This window comes from Chanos chanos, chromosome 2, assembly GCF_902362185.1.
Source record: "Chanos chanos chromosome 2, fChaCha1.1, whole genome shotgun sequence".
Lineage (NCBI taxonomy): Eukaryota > Metazoa > Chordata > Actinopteri > Gonorynchiformes > Chanidae > Chanos > Chanos chanos.
The window spans coordinates 17008855-17022293 of record NC_044496.1 but is presented as its reverse complement, the minus strand read 5'-3'; the positions used below and the strand labels follow the sequence as shown (position 1 = coordinate 17022293).

General features: G+C 41.8%; 1 protein-coding gene across 1 annotated transcript; it reads left to right on the top strand.

The window, feature by feature from the left end:
* The first annotated feature begins 2397 nt into the window (after positions 1-2397).
* LOC115804603 (signal-regulatory protein beta-2-like) lies at positions 2398-12938 on the top strand. The gene is made up of 4 exons (XM_030765115.1): positions 2398-2725; positions 5474-5815; positions 6169-6522; positions 12832-12938. The coding sequence occupies exons 1-4, from the start codon at positions 2398-2400 to the stop codon at positions 12936-12938; spliced, it is 1131 nt and encodes a 376-aa protein (XP_030620975.1).
* The last annotated feature ends 501 nt before the right edge of the window (positions 12939-13439 follow it).

The following is a 13439-nucleotide window of genomic DNA, read 5'->3' as shown; positions in this document are numbered from 1 at the left end:
AGCATCCATGGCTAATAAAAGATCATTAGTTAATCTAGTAAGCGTGGTTTCAGTTTAGTGAAAACACCTGAAGCCTGACTGAAACATTTCAAACAGATTAGAAGACATATGGGCTATAAGCTGAGCACCTACAATTTTTTCAAGTATTTTTGAAAGCAGTGGGAGATCAGCCTATGATTATTTAAGTCTCAGGGTCAAGGTTTGTTTTTTTAAGTAAAGGGCTGATCACGGCTGTTTTAAAATCAGAGTGTGAAACATCAGATTTAAGTGACATATTTAGAAGGCTAAGCATTTTTGGGCAGAGGACCGAGAAAAGCTCTATGTAAAGTTTAGCAGGTAGGGGGTCAAGGAGGCAAGAGGCTGGTTTAGCAGAGTGCACCAATTTGGACAGTGCATCTAGAAAGAGAGGGTTAAATTGAGTTAAAGGGTGCACATCCTATCCTTTCTTGTTTGGCGCATCCTCTGCTGCAATGACACTGTCTGTACACCTGTCTGCCTCTCAGTTAATTTCTCTGTCTCCTCTTGTGTCGATTCGTCTAGTAAATATCTAGTGAGTTTAGTATTGTCCGTCATCATCCGTTGCTACGATGACTGAATTGCACAAAGTTATTTGGGTGGTATTCATCACTACCTGAGTTTCACGGCAACAACAGACTCACCTGCACCCGCAAAGATCAGCTACAACTCCAGTCCTCCAAGCTCTGCAAGATCAAACCACCCAGTGTCCTCACAGCAGAAATCTGACCGAGGAAAAGGGGAGGGGTGCGTATCAGGTTGAGAAAGCAACCCAAAATGCCTTGCGGAGAGGTCCTACAAGGAAGCCTGTATCATCGCCCTTACGGAAACTTGGCTTGATGTGGCTGTCCCTGATACCTAGGTAATTTTACCACCCTCAGAGCAGACCAAACGAGAGAATCGGTCAAGGAGAGAGGTGGGGGGGGTCTGCATGTATTTCAACAACAGGTGGTGTAACAACATCAAGATCCATAGCAAGATCTGTACACCAAACCTAGAGATGTTGACCCTATCCCTCCATCCCTTTCACCTCCAAAGGGAGTTTCCCCACTGTTATTAACACTATTATTAGCTGTGTTTACATCCCACCAAGTGGTAATATCAAGGCTGCAGCCGAGCTAGTAGCTAACAGTGTTAACAACATGCAGGGTAAATATCCCAAGGCCCCAGTGTTTATTGTTGGTGACTTTAACAGCTGCAGACTTGACAGTGTTCTGCCTTCATTTAAACAATATGTGGACCTTCCAACAAGAAAGGGAAACATCCTGGACTTATGTTATGGAAATATCACTGACACGTACAGCGCCCATGCTCACCCACCACTCGGCTTTACCATAACGTTATCTACCTGCTTATGCATTACAAACACTTACTAAAACATCATAAGCTCCAGACCTGCAGTGTCAGCCAGTGGTCGGAGGACGCAATTGCACAACTACATGGTTCATTTTCCTGCACGAACTGGAACATTTTGATGGCAACTTAGATGAGAGGGTCTCTGTCGTCACAGACTACATCAAGTTCTGCGCTGCCACAACCATACCAGTTAAGACCTACAAGAAATATCCAAACTCCAAACCCTGGATCACCCACCATATCAATCACAGGTTAAGGGGAAAACATGGAGCCTTTCAACGGCAACACTGGGTTTCACTAAAAATCATAAGTCGTGAAGTAAAGATTGACGTCATTAATGCCAAACTCAGATACAAAGAGAAACTTGAATGGGAATTCAGCACCACGAACACCAAACAAGCCTTTCAAAAAGTAAGAACACTCACTGGATGTGACCCAAAACCCAAGTTAGTTGCTATAACTGACCCTGCCTCATTTGCACTTTCTACACTTGGTTTGACACTATCAGCTGCACAAAAGAATGCATGGCACTGTTGGAGACCCTGCCCATCCCGGAGACAGTACAACCTGCTCCTTTCACTGTGGAGGATGTGCGCTGGCAGCTGAGCCGGTGCAAACCAGGCAAGGCTCCGGGGTCGGATGGCATACAGGCCAGGCTGCTCAAGGACTGTGCCACAGAGCTCTATTCCGTCATGCATTCCATTTTTAGTGAATCCTACAGGACTGCTTCAGTGCCCACCCTCTGGAAAACATCCATTATCATACCAGTACCCAAGAAACCCCGCCCCTCAGAACTCAACCACTATCGGCCAGTTGCACTCACCTCAATAGCTATGAAATGCCTGGAAAAACTGGTACTTAACATCATCCTTCCAATCGTCGAACCACAATTACACTCCCATCAGTTTGCCTACAAGGCCAAAAGAGGGACAGCCCCTCCTACAACACCTAGAGTCACCTGGTGACTTTGCCAGACTACTTTTCATTGATTTCAGTTCTGCCTTCAAAACTATCCAGCGCAATCAGATGATCAAGAAACTCCACCACTTCAACATCTTCCCATTTCTCATCCACTGGGTACACTGCTTTCTCAGAGACAGACCACAAACAGTCAGAGTGGGCACTGTGACATCCTCATCCACCATCACCAACACCGGATCCCCACAAGGTTGTGTCCTGAGCCCCTTCCTGTTTATCCCCTACACCAATGACTGTGTCAGCCCCTCATCCATCACCACATACTTCAAATACTCTGATGACACTGCCATACTTGCTCTCCTTAGGCCAAAACAGAGTTTTTGTCATTATCAAGACTCCATCTCCCACACTATGGTGCACGAACAATCACCTGCAGGTAAATGTAAGAAAGATGAAAGAACTGTTGATTAACACTGCCAGCACACACAGCACAGTCCACAACTCCATCCACAGCCTCAGCTGCATCAATAACAAAACTGTTGAGATGGTAGAGTGCTTCAAATCCCTTTGACTCATCCTGGACAATAAGCTGAGCTTTGACCAACACATCACTGACATCCACAAATGTTGTCAACAGAGACTCTCTGCCATCCGAAAACTCAAAGCACTGTCTGTCACCCCCCACCTTCTGTTACTGCTTTACAAAAGCACAATTCAACCTATTCTCCTTTACTATTTCCCCTGCTTCTTCAACATACTAACTGCTTCCAATAGAAACAAACTCATACACATCACACACAGTGCCTCCAAAATTATTGGCCTATCCACACCCAACCTCTCAGACCTCAAAAACAAAGCTATCATACGCAGGGCACATACTATCGCAAATGACCCCAGACACCCCCTTACACCCCACACTGCTCCCATCAGGTTGTAGATACAGATATTTGGCCTGGAAAGGGGCACGCTATTGCAGGAGTTTTGTTCCCTCTGCCGTAGCATTACTAAACAAAACTTCTTAAAAGTGCAATAAGATATCAGCTGCAATATTCACGGTTTTTCCACTTTGGCACGCCTAAACCCCATGAATATGGAGGGCTGACTTAGTTAGGCAGCCAGAGGAAATCTTCAGTTACCTGATATCTGAAAACCTATAGCATAATCAGCTGGTAAAATAAAATGCAAATAAAATTCTTCTCAAGGAAAAACGAAAACAATGTGTATGATGAATTATGATCCACTTTTGTTTACAAAATGCCTCCACATAACACACAATAAGATGATGTAATGTTACTGGTTACACTTTTAAACAGCAGAGCACAGAATGAAACCTGCGACTAAAATCTGGCAAGTTCTACAAATTCAGAGAAAACAAAATAGAAAAAAATATCATCAAAGTTCATATAGAACGAATTTTACCATTCAAAGACTTTTGGTAAGCTAGATCTGTCAGTGTCCAGTCACTTTAAAACACACAAGATCATATCTGTAGGTTATACGGATGTGAAACATTATAGGTTTGATTATAAGTGGAATAAACTAATAAGTAGAGGTCAAATGGCGGTTACTGAAGTAAACTTTTTTTTATTTATTTTTTATTGTTGATACATACAGACATACATACACACACACGGAACACATAACATAGAACAAGACATCACATTGATCCTGTCACAGAGCCATTATGTTACAGTTGAAGAAGAAGAGGGAAAAGAAGAATGAGGAGTAGATGAGGAGGAGGACGAAGAAGGACAATAACAATATCAGCAATAACAACAACAACAACAATAATAATAATAATAATCATCATCGGTACAGTTATAACACTGAGTAATCATAAGTGATAGCAGTGACAGTAATACTAGTAGGAAAGATCAGTAATAATAATAATAATAGTAGTACTAGTAATAATAATAATGATAATAATAATAATAATGTAGTGATAGTAATGAAGCAGGAAGATAACATTTAGATACCATTTAAAGGAAAAGGGGAGAAAAAGGAAGAAAGGGGAGAGAGAGAAAAAAAAAAGGAAGGGAGGGCGGGGTCAATTTGTTGGAAAGTTTAGAGCTACAAGGATGGGTTCCCAGGTGTTACTGAATAATTTGGTCTGTTTATTGTTTTTAGCTGTGATTCGTTCCATTGAGAGGTAGTCTGTAAACAGATTAAGCCATTGTGATACTGAAAGTTTGTGCCTGTATTTCCAGTTTAGGAGTACTGTTTTTTTGGCTATTGTTAAGGTGACAAGTATGATCTTGTGGTATTTGTGAATATGACTGATGGGTGTGAGATCTCCTAGAAGGCAAAGGGACGGGGACAGTGGAATGCTGTGACCCAGAAATTTGGAGAGTTCAAATATTATGGCTTGCCAGAAATTTTGGGTTGGTGTGCATTGCCAGAAAGAATGATGATAACAATCTGTTGTGTTGAGGGTCCATTGTGGACAGATATCTGTATTGGTGAATTGCTGAAGTAAACTTTTTATATTTACTGCAACGACGTTAGGATTCCGTTCCGTGTCAGTCAGTTCAGCGAAATGAAAGGACAGATTATTTTAGAAAAGCGACTGAATGTTTTTGTACGTTTTGTTTTGGGAGATTGATTGATGAAATACGAACGTCTTGCCCATAGGCCTATCCAGTACAAAAAACTCCTCTGTGTTCTCCGCTGCTACAACACCAGTTGCAACAACGCTTTGCCACAGATCATTTCAGAATACACCGTTTCCGTGTGAAGACAAGTTTTGCCGCTAAGGTGTTAAGTTACATTGTGGTTAAGGAAGAAGAAAGTAAACAGGCAGCGTTCGATTGACGGTGTTCTGATTGCGCTTGATCGGCACCCTATTTCCCAAAGTTACCAGTAGCCTATTGTTGTTTTAGACTGTTGTCTTTGAATCATGCTTGTGGTCAGTGAAATTTAGACATGATCCCGACGAAACTTCTGGTGATTCTACTTCTTCAAGCCATTTCCGAAGGTATGGAAACTATTATTTTACATCGAATTTCTAATGAAAAGGTTTCTGATTTCGATTTTCCATTAAAGAGCAATTAAAGAACGATTAGCCTACATTGTATCCACTACTATTTTTTGTAATGACTAGCTTGTCAAAATAACGCTACATCGAACATTTTTATGAACAAATAAAAAATGTCGAAATGACGCTTGTCTTTTTTGTCTAATTAAGGGTTTCATGTGGCGGGCCCTCCAGGACCTCTGGTTGCGCCACTGGGTGGTACATTATTGCTACCCTGTTTTGTGGAAACTCCCTTGGACGTACAAGGGTTAGAAGTAGAGTGGAAGAGAACAAACCCAGATGCGCTGGTGCACTTGTTTCAAGGCGGAGAAAGCAGACCAGAGTCCCAGTACCCAGCTTACAAGAACAGAGCTGATTTCTTTACACCTGAAATACCGCGAGGAAATTTCTCCATATTACTAAACAATGTGACAAATGAAGATGCGGGAATTTACAGATGCAAAGTTTACACAGATCAAGGGACTAATGAAACCGCTGTTGATATTAATGTTGGTAAGGAATCACATTCAATATATTTTATCCGATCTAGTCTAAATGCAGAAAAATGAGGAAATAGGGAAAATGTTGTCAAACAGGAAGCAAATTGAGGCAGGTCACATAGATAACTCTCAAAGTTATCTATGCCTAACACCCAAGCTGTAGTACAGTATCTTGTTTCTCTGTGTATTTTGATTTCACTTTTGGCCACTGAATAGCATAAAGTGTAGATAGTGCAGTAGTGGTCTGTCAGTGTAAATGAATGTTTTGTTCTGTGTCCCAATCTTGGACATTGTCCACTGTAATGAATATTTCAGTTGGACCTGACTCAGCCTCAAGCCTCATAGTTTTGATTCTGTGAATTCCAGAGTATCTAGTGGTGATGACTAGAGGAGGCAATGTCTTATCTGCATCTGTGGGAGGAGAAGTGATACTGAACTGCAGTGTGGATTCCCATGTACCACCTGAGGAATTTGAAGAGGTCACTTGGAAGAAAACTGACAAAGATCTGCTAGTTTTGCTATTCCAAGATGGTCAGGTCATTCAAGATGCAACTCATGAGATGTACAAAGACAGAGTCGAGCTCTTCAGTGCAGAAATCCCTAAAGGCAACTTCTCATTTAAACTGAAGGACGTTAGGACTGAGGATAAAGGAGAGTATATGTGTGAAGTCCACACTAAATATCTGTCTGCAAACTCCACTGTGGTGCTCCAGCAACTTGGTAAGAGAGTGAATTTCACAGAATTATGAACAATTTCGTCAGGGTAAATAATTAGAAACCATGAGAATCCGTGTTTGATCCTCATTTAAATGAACCCCTTTATATGAATTACAGCTGTTGTGTTCACTGAGACCCCCTCTCATTCCGTATTCAGTTGTTTGTCCCTTGTGTGTCACTGCATTACTCAGTTGTTTGTGCCTTACATACCAATCTTTTTATGTTGCGTTTTCTGAGCTTGAGAGCCACGGTAGGCGTATCTGAGGTTGAAGGAATGTGGAGCATGTAAAAGGAAACACGGCACTCGCCTAAGCCTAACGTCGGTTTCCTCACTCTTTAAACACAACAACTGGTGGCGAAGATGGCTGATTCTGTACTTAGCTTGTCCCTGCTGCCTCCGGATCTGTTCCTGCCTCTTCCTGGTGATCCTGTTGTCCCTTGGGATCAATGGAAAACATCGTTTAAAACGTACCTCCTAGCCATCGGTATGGACAGGAAAACAAACACCTTAATTTCACCCCTTAAAATGCCTCACTTTGACCTTAATTTTCTTGTATAAAATCTGAGCAATGTTTAAGTAGAAAAGTGCATGATTTTTGCCCCTTAATTTTGATTAAGGGGTGATTTAAGACTGTTTCAAAGTCCTGAAATCCTTAAAACATCATTACATTAGCCCTTAATTTTGATTAAGGAGTTGTGTTATACTTAAAGAGTGCCTAAATTTGATACAAAGAAATTTAGGTCAAAAGTAAGGCATTTTTAAGGGTGAAATTAAGGGGTTTGGTTAGTGTTAAGAATTAATGAGAATCCAGAAAAGATTTCCATGTATTCCTTATTGATCCCTTAATTTGATGATACAAACTACTACCAGATTTTCTTCATATATATGAACAGCGATCGTTGTGGTTATTTGTTGGTAAAATAAAACACAAAACAACAACATGATAAATCATTACATTTTATTTATAAATAATTATATGCCACCTTGGGCTTTCACAGCCTTCAGTGGAGCTATAAGTGACGTACTCTTCCATGTTACTTTTTCCCCTGCCTAAAATAGAAAAGAAATAATAATATTAGCATACCTCTGTCAGCATGTTAATTAGCCTTAGCTAGCATCCTCACATAACGTTACATAGTTAGCCAGTCAACCAGAGTAGCTAGAAAACTAACCAGCATTGCCAGATGTACAATAATTACTTATTATTTCTAAAAGACGTCTCATTAAATACGTGTTTCTGAAATTACACGTTTACACCTCTTTATTCTCTTGGTTATGACTTGCATATGATAATTTACCCCAAGAAAAAAAAATAAGTAAAAACAATTACTTTAAGTCTCTGGTACAATACTTTAACATTTCCCATGTGGCAATGCTGAAGCTAACCAAAAAAAAAAAAAAAAAAAAAAAAGCTAAGTTAAAAGCTAAAAACAGACTTTGGTGAATAGGGTAGAAAGACGGTTAACTAGTTTGATAGTCAAGTCTACCCAAATCGTTACTTATTTTTGTTATTTTTTTAGAGAACCGTGAAAATAAAAGTCAACTCACCTTTTCATCTCTGGGTCTGACCGCTTCTGACTGTTTACGGTCTATCATTTGAGCCGTTTCTCAATATGAAGTATGCCAAGTACGTATTCTCGTTCTTGGGAGTTCGGACTCGTAAGTTCAACTCGGGAGTCTGGACTCCCGATGACGTGGGAGGATGCAGTACGCTCAAACTGCATTTGAAACAGCAACATTCTTGCTGGCTAGAGGCTCTGGAGCTAGCTAGCTCGGTCGGCTAGTAGATGTCACATCTTCGAACATTTAGGACTTTCAAGGAGGCACTATCGACCCATAGTCAAATTCTGAAATATTAATTTCTCACCTGAAAAATCGTAAAAACTGCATTTGGTGACAGAACAACAGTCATGATATGAAACTTATAGTTATGTGTTAGCTTGCCTGCTGCCATTGCCGTTATTTTGTGAAATTTGGGTGAAATGCACTCTGGGAAACTTGACTCCCCCAAGTCCACACAATTCAGCTCTTGATGCATCCTTGATAAAACCCACGAATCGAGAACACATCGGGGTATTTGATCTGTTCTTGGCTAGATGTGAACTTTGAAATGGAACAGTACTTCGGTCGTGACTGATGACATTTCACAAGTCCATGAGAATGCAAGTATAGAGAAGAACGCATATTGAGAATGGCTTTGGTGACTGTGCTCACGGTTCCTGAAGATTCTGCAAGACCTTGGTTTCCCTTCCACACGCAGCAGTGATAATCGTGATAATCTGACTAGAGACTCATTGGGTGCATCCGAATAGTCAAAAATGACGTCCTAAGTCCTTTCCTAACCACTTTTCCTTGACAACCTCAATGGAAAACATCACAAGGTTAAGGAAGGATGGGAAGGAAAATTCATAAGGACTTGGGGAAAGACAGCCGTGGTGCTAAGAGAATCCGACCGCATTTACACTAGGCTACGTAATCATGCGACGGCGGATATTATTGACGTAGATCTGCCATGGTGAAACATGTGGTCTGTTTGAAATGTGCACTCACTAATGAGTGCAGTATATAGTGTGTCGGCTATTTTGTAGTGCTGTTCGAAATCTCAACTGAAAATTTAGGACACTATAGAGTGCCCTACAAGATTGTCGTGAGGCACGGCAAAATGTAGTGCACAGACGCTGTACCCTACATCGATCGACTTTGACCATCATGCATTGCGGCCTGTCTCGTGAAAGCAAAGACTCTTCACAGACCAATCAGGTGCAGATGTTCTGGCATTTGTTTATGCTTCAGAGATAATAATTACGAATGTCCTGCGCATAATTATGTTGCAGCGCAATGTCCAAATAGTGTCCGAAATGTATCAACAGCAGTCAAACCTTATCCCTAGTGAGTGTTCCATGTAGCAAACAGTATATAGTGAGTGAGTGAACAAGTGAGCATTTTTAACATGGTATGTACGTACCCCATCCGTACCCGGAAACGATCCGGCCTGCACATGTGCAGAATTTAATCTCTTTTTTGACACTGCCCGATCTGTTCCATGCATGTGTGATTTTTTACATCGCTTTAAATCATGTGATATGGAATAATTAGGTAAACTGTTGTGTGTGTTAATAAATGCACATTTTTTAAGCACGGTGTTGGTGTATGATCATATTTGTCTTTGATAATGTATGAAGAAAAAAATCTTTAGGTAATCGATGTTTACTCAAGTTATCTACACGGTTGTTGTGACAACACTTGTGATCCCCAAATGGTAAAGCTAGCTGCTAAAGCTAGCAAGGTTAGCTTCTGCTCACCTTGTGAAATTGATTTTGCATTAGCTAAGTGGCTTGCTTGCATTGTGGGCAGCACAGTGGCGCAGTGGGTAGCGCTGTTGCCTCCCAGCAAGAAGGTCTCTGGTTCAATCCCCGTCCTTTCTGTGTGGAGTTTGCATGTTCTCCCCCATGTCTGCGTGGGTTTCCTCCAGGAGCGCCGGTTTCCTCCCACAGTCCAAAGACATGCAGGTTAGGTGAGTTGGAGACACTAAAACAGAGACTTTACACATGCATTTTACTGAACTGAATCGAATGCGAGTCAAGCAGTTACTTTACTACCACGGGCTATCCTATCAATTTTCCAAAATCCTCTTACTCATAGGGCTTTATTTAGCAAACCGGAAGTTGCAAAAATGATAAGCTGCAGCATATAAAATGACGACTGTCACCTGCACACTCAATAACACATAGATATAGAAACATTTCCATATCTATGCTACGACAAGCATTAAAATCTTTAAACAGACTTTCGCTGTGAACTGCCAGCTGTTTCCGGTTACATTAACTCGGTGACGTCCATCAAGTGTTCAGTTTCCGTTAAAATGTTCACACATGCGTGGGACAAATTGGGCAGGAATAAGTTGTGTTTCCAGTTACATCCAGTGTTTCCAGCACATGTGCAGACCGGATCGTGTCTCCAGGTACGGATGGGGTACTTACAAAACTACAATGTTCGGAAGATGGACTGCTAAAAGTTCATCTTAGATACTTCGCCCGTACGTTCTTACAGTGTTTTTCATGCAGGCTATTTAGATGTGGACAACTCTGTGAAAAATGCTACTTCATTACCAAGGTTGGAATTGAAATAAAAAAGGCATATAGGCCACTAATCACAAAAGTGAAACGAGTGGTTGTTCACACTCACTCTCCTGTCTTCTCATATTTATTGACATGAATCCCAATGTAATTGTATGAAAATAATTGTTACATTTATGCAAGACAGGCATAACATGTTGAGCCTACAAATTTGCTATTGTACATACCATCATTTATAAGTTTCAAACCTCTTGAATTAAAATATCATCTGGATATAAACGTCTCATATCCCTTGTCGGTCATGTTGACCTGATCCATTTTTAGAAAATGGAATTTAATTTGTTTTACAATTACTAATGCTTGTACTTCAGTTCCAAGACTTACTTTTATTCAGAAACAGTTGGAAATTGTTTAATTATTTAAGTTTACATTGTGAATTTTACCTGTTTTCTGTTACGATTTTAAGTAAGAATGCATGTTCAGACAAAGATGTCAGTGCCCTGGAAAAACTATTGCTTCAGGATGCTACACTGACCCTTGCTGATGCCCTCACCATTGTATTACAAGACAAGGCAGCCACTGAATGTGCTGCTAAGCTAGCTGAAACCAAGTCGCAACCAGCTTACACAGCTGTTAGGGAACAGCCAGTATTGAGCTCTAACCACATAACCAACAATGATGCTGTGATGCAGGTTGCGTGGCTCCAGCAAACACGCCAGCAGAGGTGCAAGATTGAGGATGATTTATAGTTGGTGGTTATGGATATATCGAATCGCTGCAGGTAGTCTGGTCAGAACTAGAGAATGTCACAGAGAATGTCACAGACTGTACTTAGTTGAGACATGGCAAATGATCAGTCAGGTCTCCAATAACAGGTTATTTAATAAGTGTGGTTCTGCAATAAAACAATACAGAACATAATATTTACATGACATACAAAATCACAAGGCAAAAGGGATTAATCATATTATACATCGAATAACACAACTGGTATGCATTGCCTATCGTCAAAATTCTGCCCTACTGGATGATTACAATAATTTCGACTGGTGGAAGGGATACAATGCGGGTAATACTACGTTTGTTTACATTATACAACGATGTGTCATTCCCATTTATAGACTTACACTGCGCGTGCACAAACAACTAATATAGATCGAGACTAGTGGCTAACAGTACGAACAATATATTTATGTTGCAACTGACCATATTATACACAGTAATTAAGCACCGTAATGCAAGATTATGATAATCACGACAGACTTAACGTGTCGTGTGAACTTGAAGGCTAGCATTAGAACGATGCTAGCGAGTACATCCACATAACTGAGGCTCTCCTTAGTAAACATTGTATCAGTAACAAAAACGTACTCACTCGTAGTTGCACGCACATAAACCACCTTGCCGCTTGGCTAACATTTGTGACTATTAAACTATAGTCCTTCAAACTTGTTGCATGTTGCAACAAACAGTGAACAACTTTTCTCTACTGCTTCTGCTGAAAACGAGGGAGTTTTGGGGGAGCATGGGGCGGGTCTAATCTGACTGATCCACTGTAATGTCAATCATGAGGATCCAGAACGGTCCACCATTAAACTAAAATACCAGCCTTTCTTACAAGAGGTGTTGTGGGTTATTGTGGCTCCTCTCATCACACCACAAGGGCCCAAGACTGCCCCGCTAAGGGCCAAACATGCAGCCGCTGCCAAAAATCTAATCACTTTGCGAAGTGGTGCTGCTCCTCCCCTGCTGACTCCCCTGGGCAGTCACATGACACACAGGCAGTTATTCGCACTGTAGGGCCCCACTCAGTGTCCTTCTCTAGGTGCCCCATTTATTTGAAAGACGGCTCTGTCCCGCTCCTCCTTGATACTGGGGCCAAGGCGTCTTTGCTGAATGTTGACACCCGCAACCTGTTCTTCCCACATCAATGGTTACTGTCTCCATGCTCCACCCTCTGTTAGCTACAGCCAGAGCGAAATTGATGTCATAGGCATCCTCCAACTCCCTGTGCACTACAGCTGCAAGACCGTAGACACCTTCCTGTTCCATGTTACACGCTGGGGTGCAAACATCATGTGCCTTGACCTCTTTGTCATCCTTGGTTTGGCCCTGCATAGCGCTAGCTGAACCATGATCCTCCATGTAGCTTCCCCATGGCAGCACAATGGCCTGATCTGTTCGACAGCCTCATTTGTTCAAAGTTTCTCCCGGACCCCATGGTCTCATTTGTAGTCCAGCCTCTGCACCGTGTGCCCCTAGCTCTGTGGGATGGCATTACAGATGAGCCCCAGCACCTCTCGGCCGACGGCATCATAGAACCCATCGATGCCTCTCCATAGGTGTCTAATCTCGTTATTGCCAAGATGAAATCTGGCAGGCTCAGAGTCTGCATTGATCTATGTGCGGTGAACAAGGCAGTGGTGCCGGAAAAATACCCTTTACCCACAGTGGAGGAGCTCACAACTCTCTTCTGTGGTTCCTGTTTTCTCTAAACTTTGCCTACGTCAGGGCTATCTACAGGTCCCACTGCACCCAGAAAGCAGGAACCTGACAGCTTTCATCACCCACACCGGGCTATACCACCACACAAAAATGGCTTTTGGACTCAGTTCGGCCCCCAGCTGTTTTCAAAAAATCATGGACACCATTCTTGCCAGCTGTCCTGGCATAGTGGTGTATCTGGATGATATTGTGGTACACGGGTCGGATACGGCCACCCAGGACACCTGCCTATAGTGGGTCTTCAAAACCCTCAACCACCACCATGCCACCCTGAATGCAGATAAGTGTGTGTTCTCCTCACCAGTCACTGACTTTGTGGGGTTCCGTGTGTTCGCCGA

What these genes read in the sequence shown, in the direction of transcription:
- LOC115804603 (XM_030765115.1), top strand. Translation starts at nt 2,398, where the DNA reads ATGATCAAGAAACTCCACCACTTCAACATCTTCCCATTTCTCATCCAC. An exon ending in GCACGAACAATCACCTGCAG is followed by an intron (nt 2,726 to 5,473) that starts GTAAATGTAAGA and finishes TGTCTAATTAAG; the next exon opens with GGTTTCATGTGGCGGGCCCT. An exon ending in CGCTGTTGATATTAATGTTG is followed by an intron (nt 5,816 to 6,168) that starts GTAAGGAATCAC and finishes TGTGAATTCCAG; the next exon opens with AGTATCTAGTGGTGATGACT.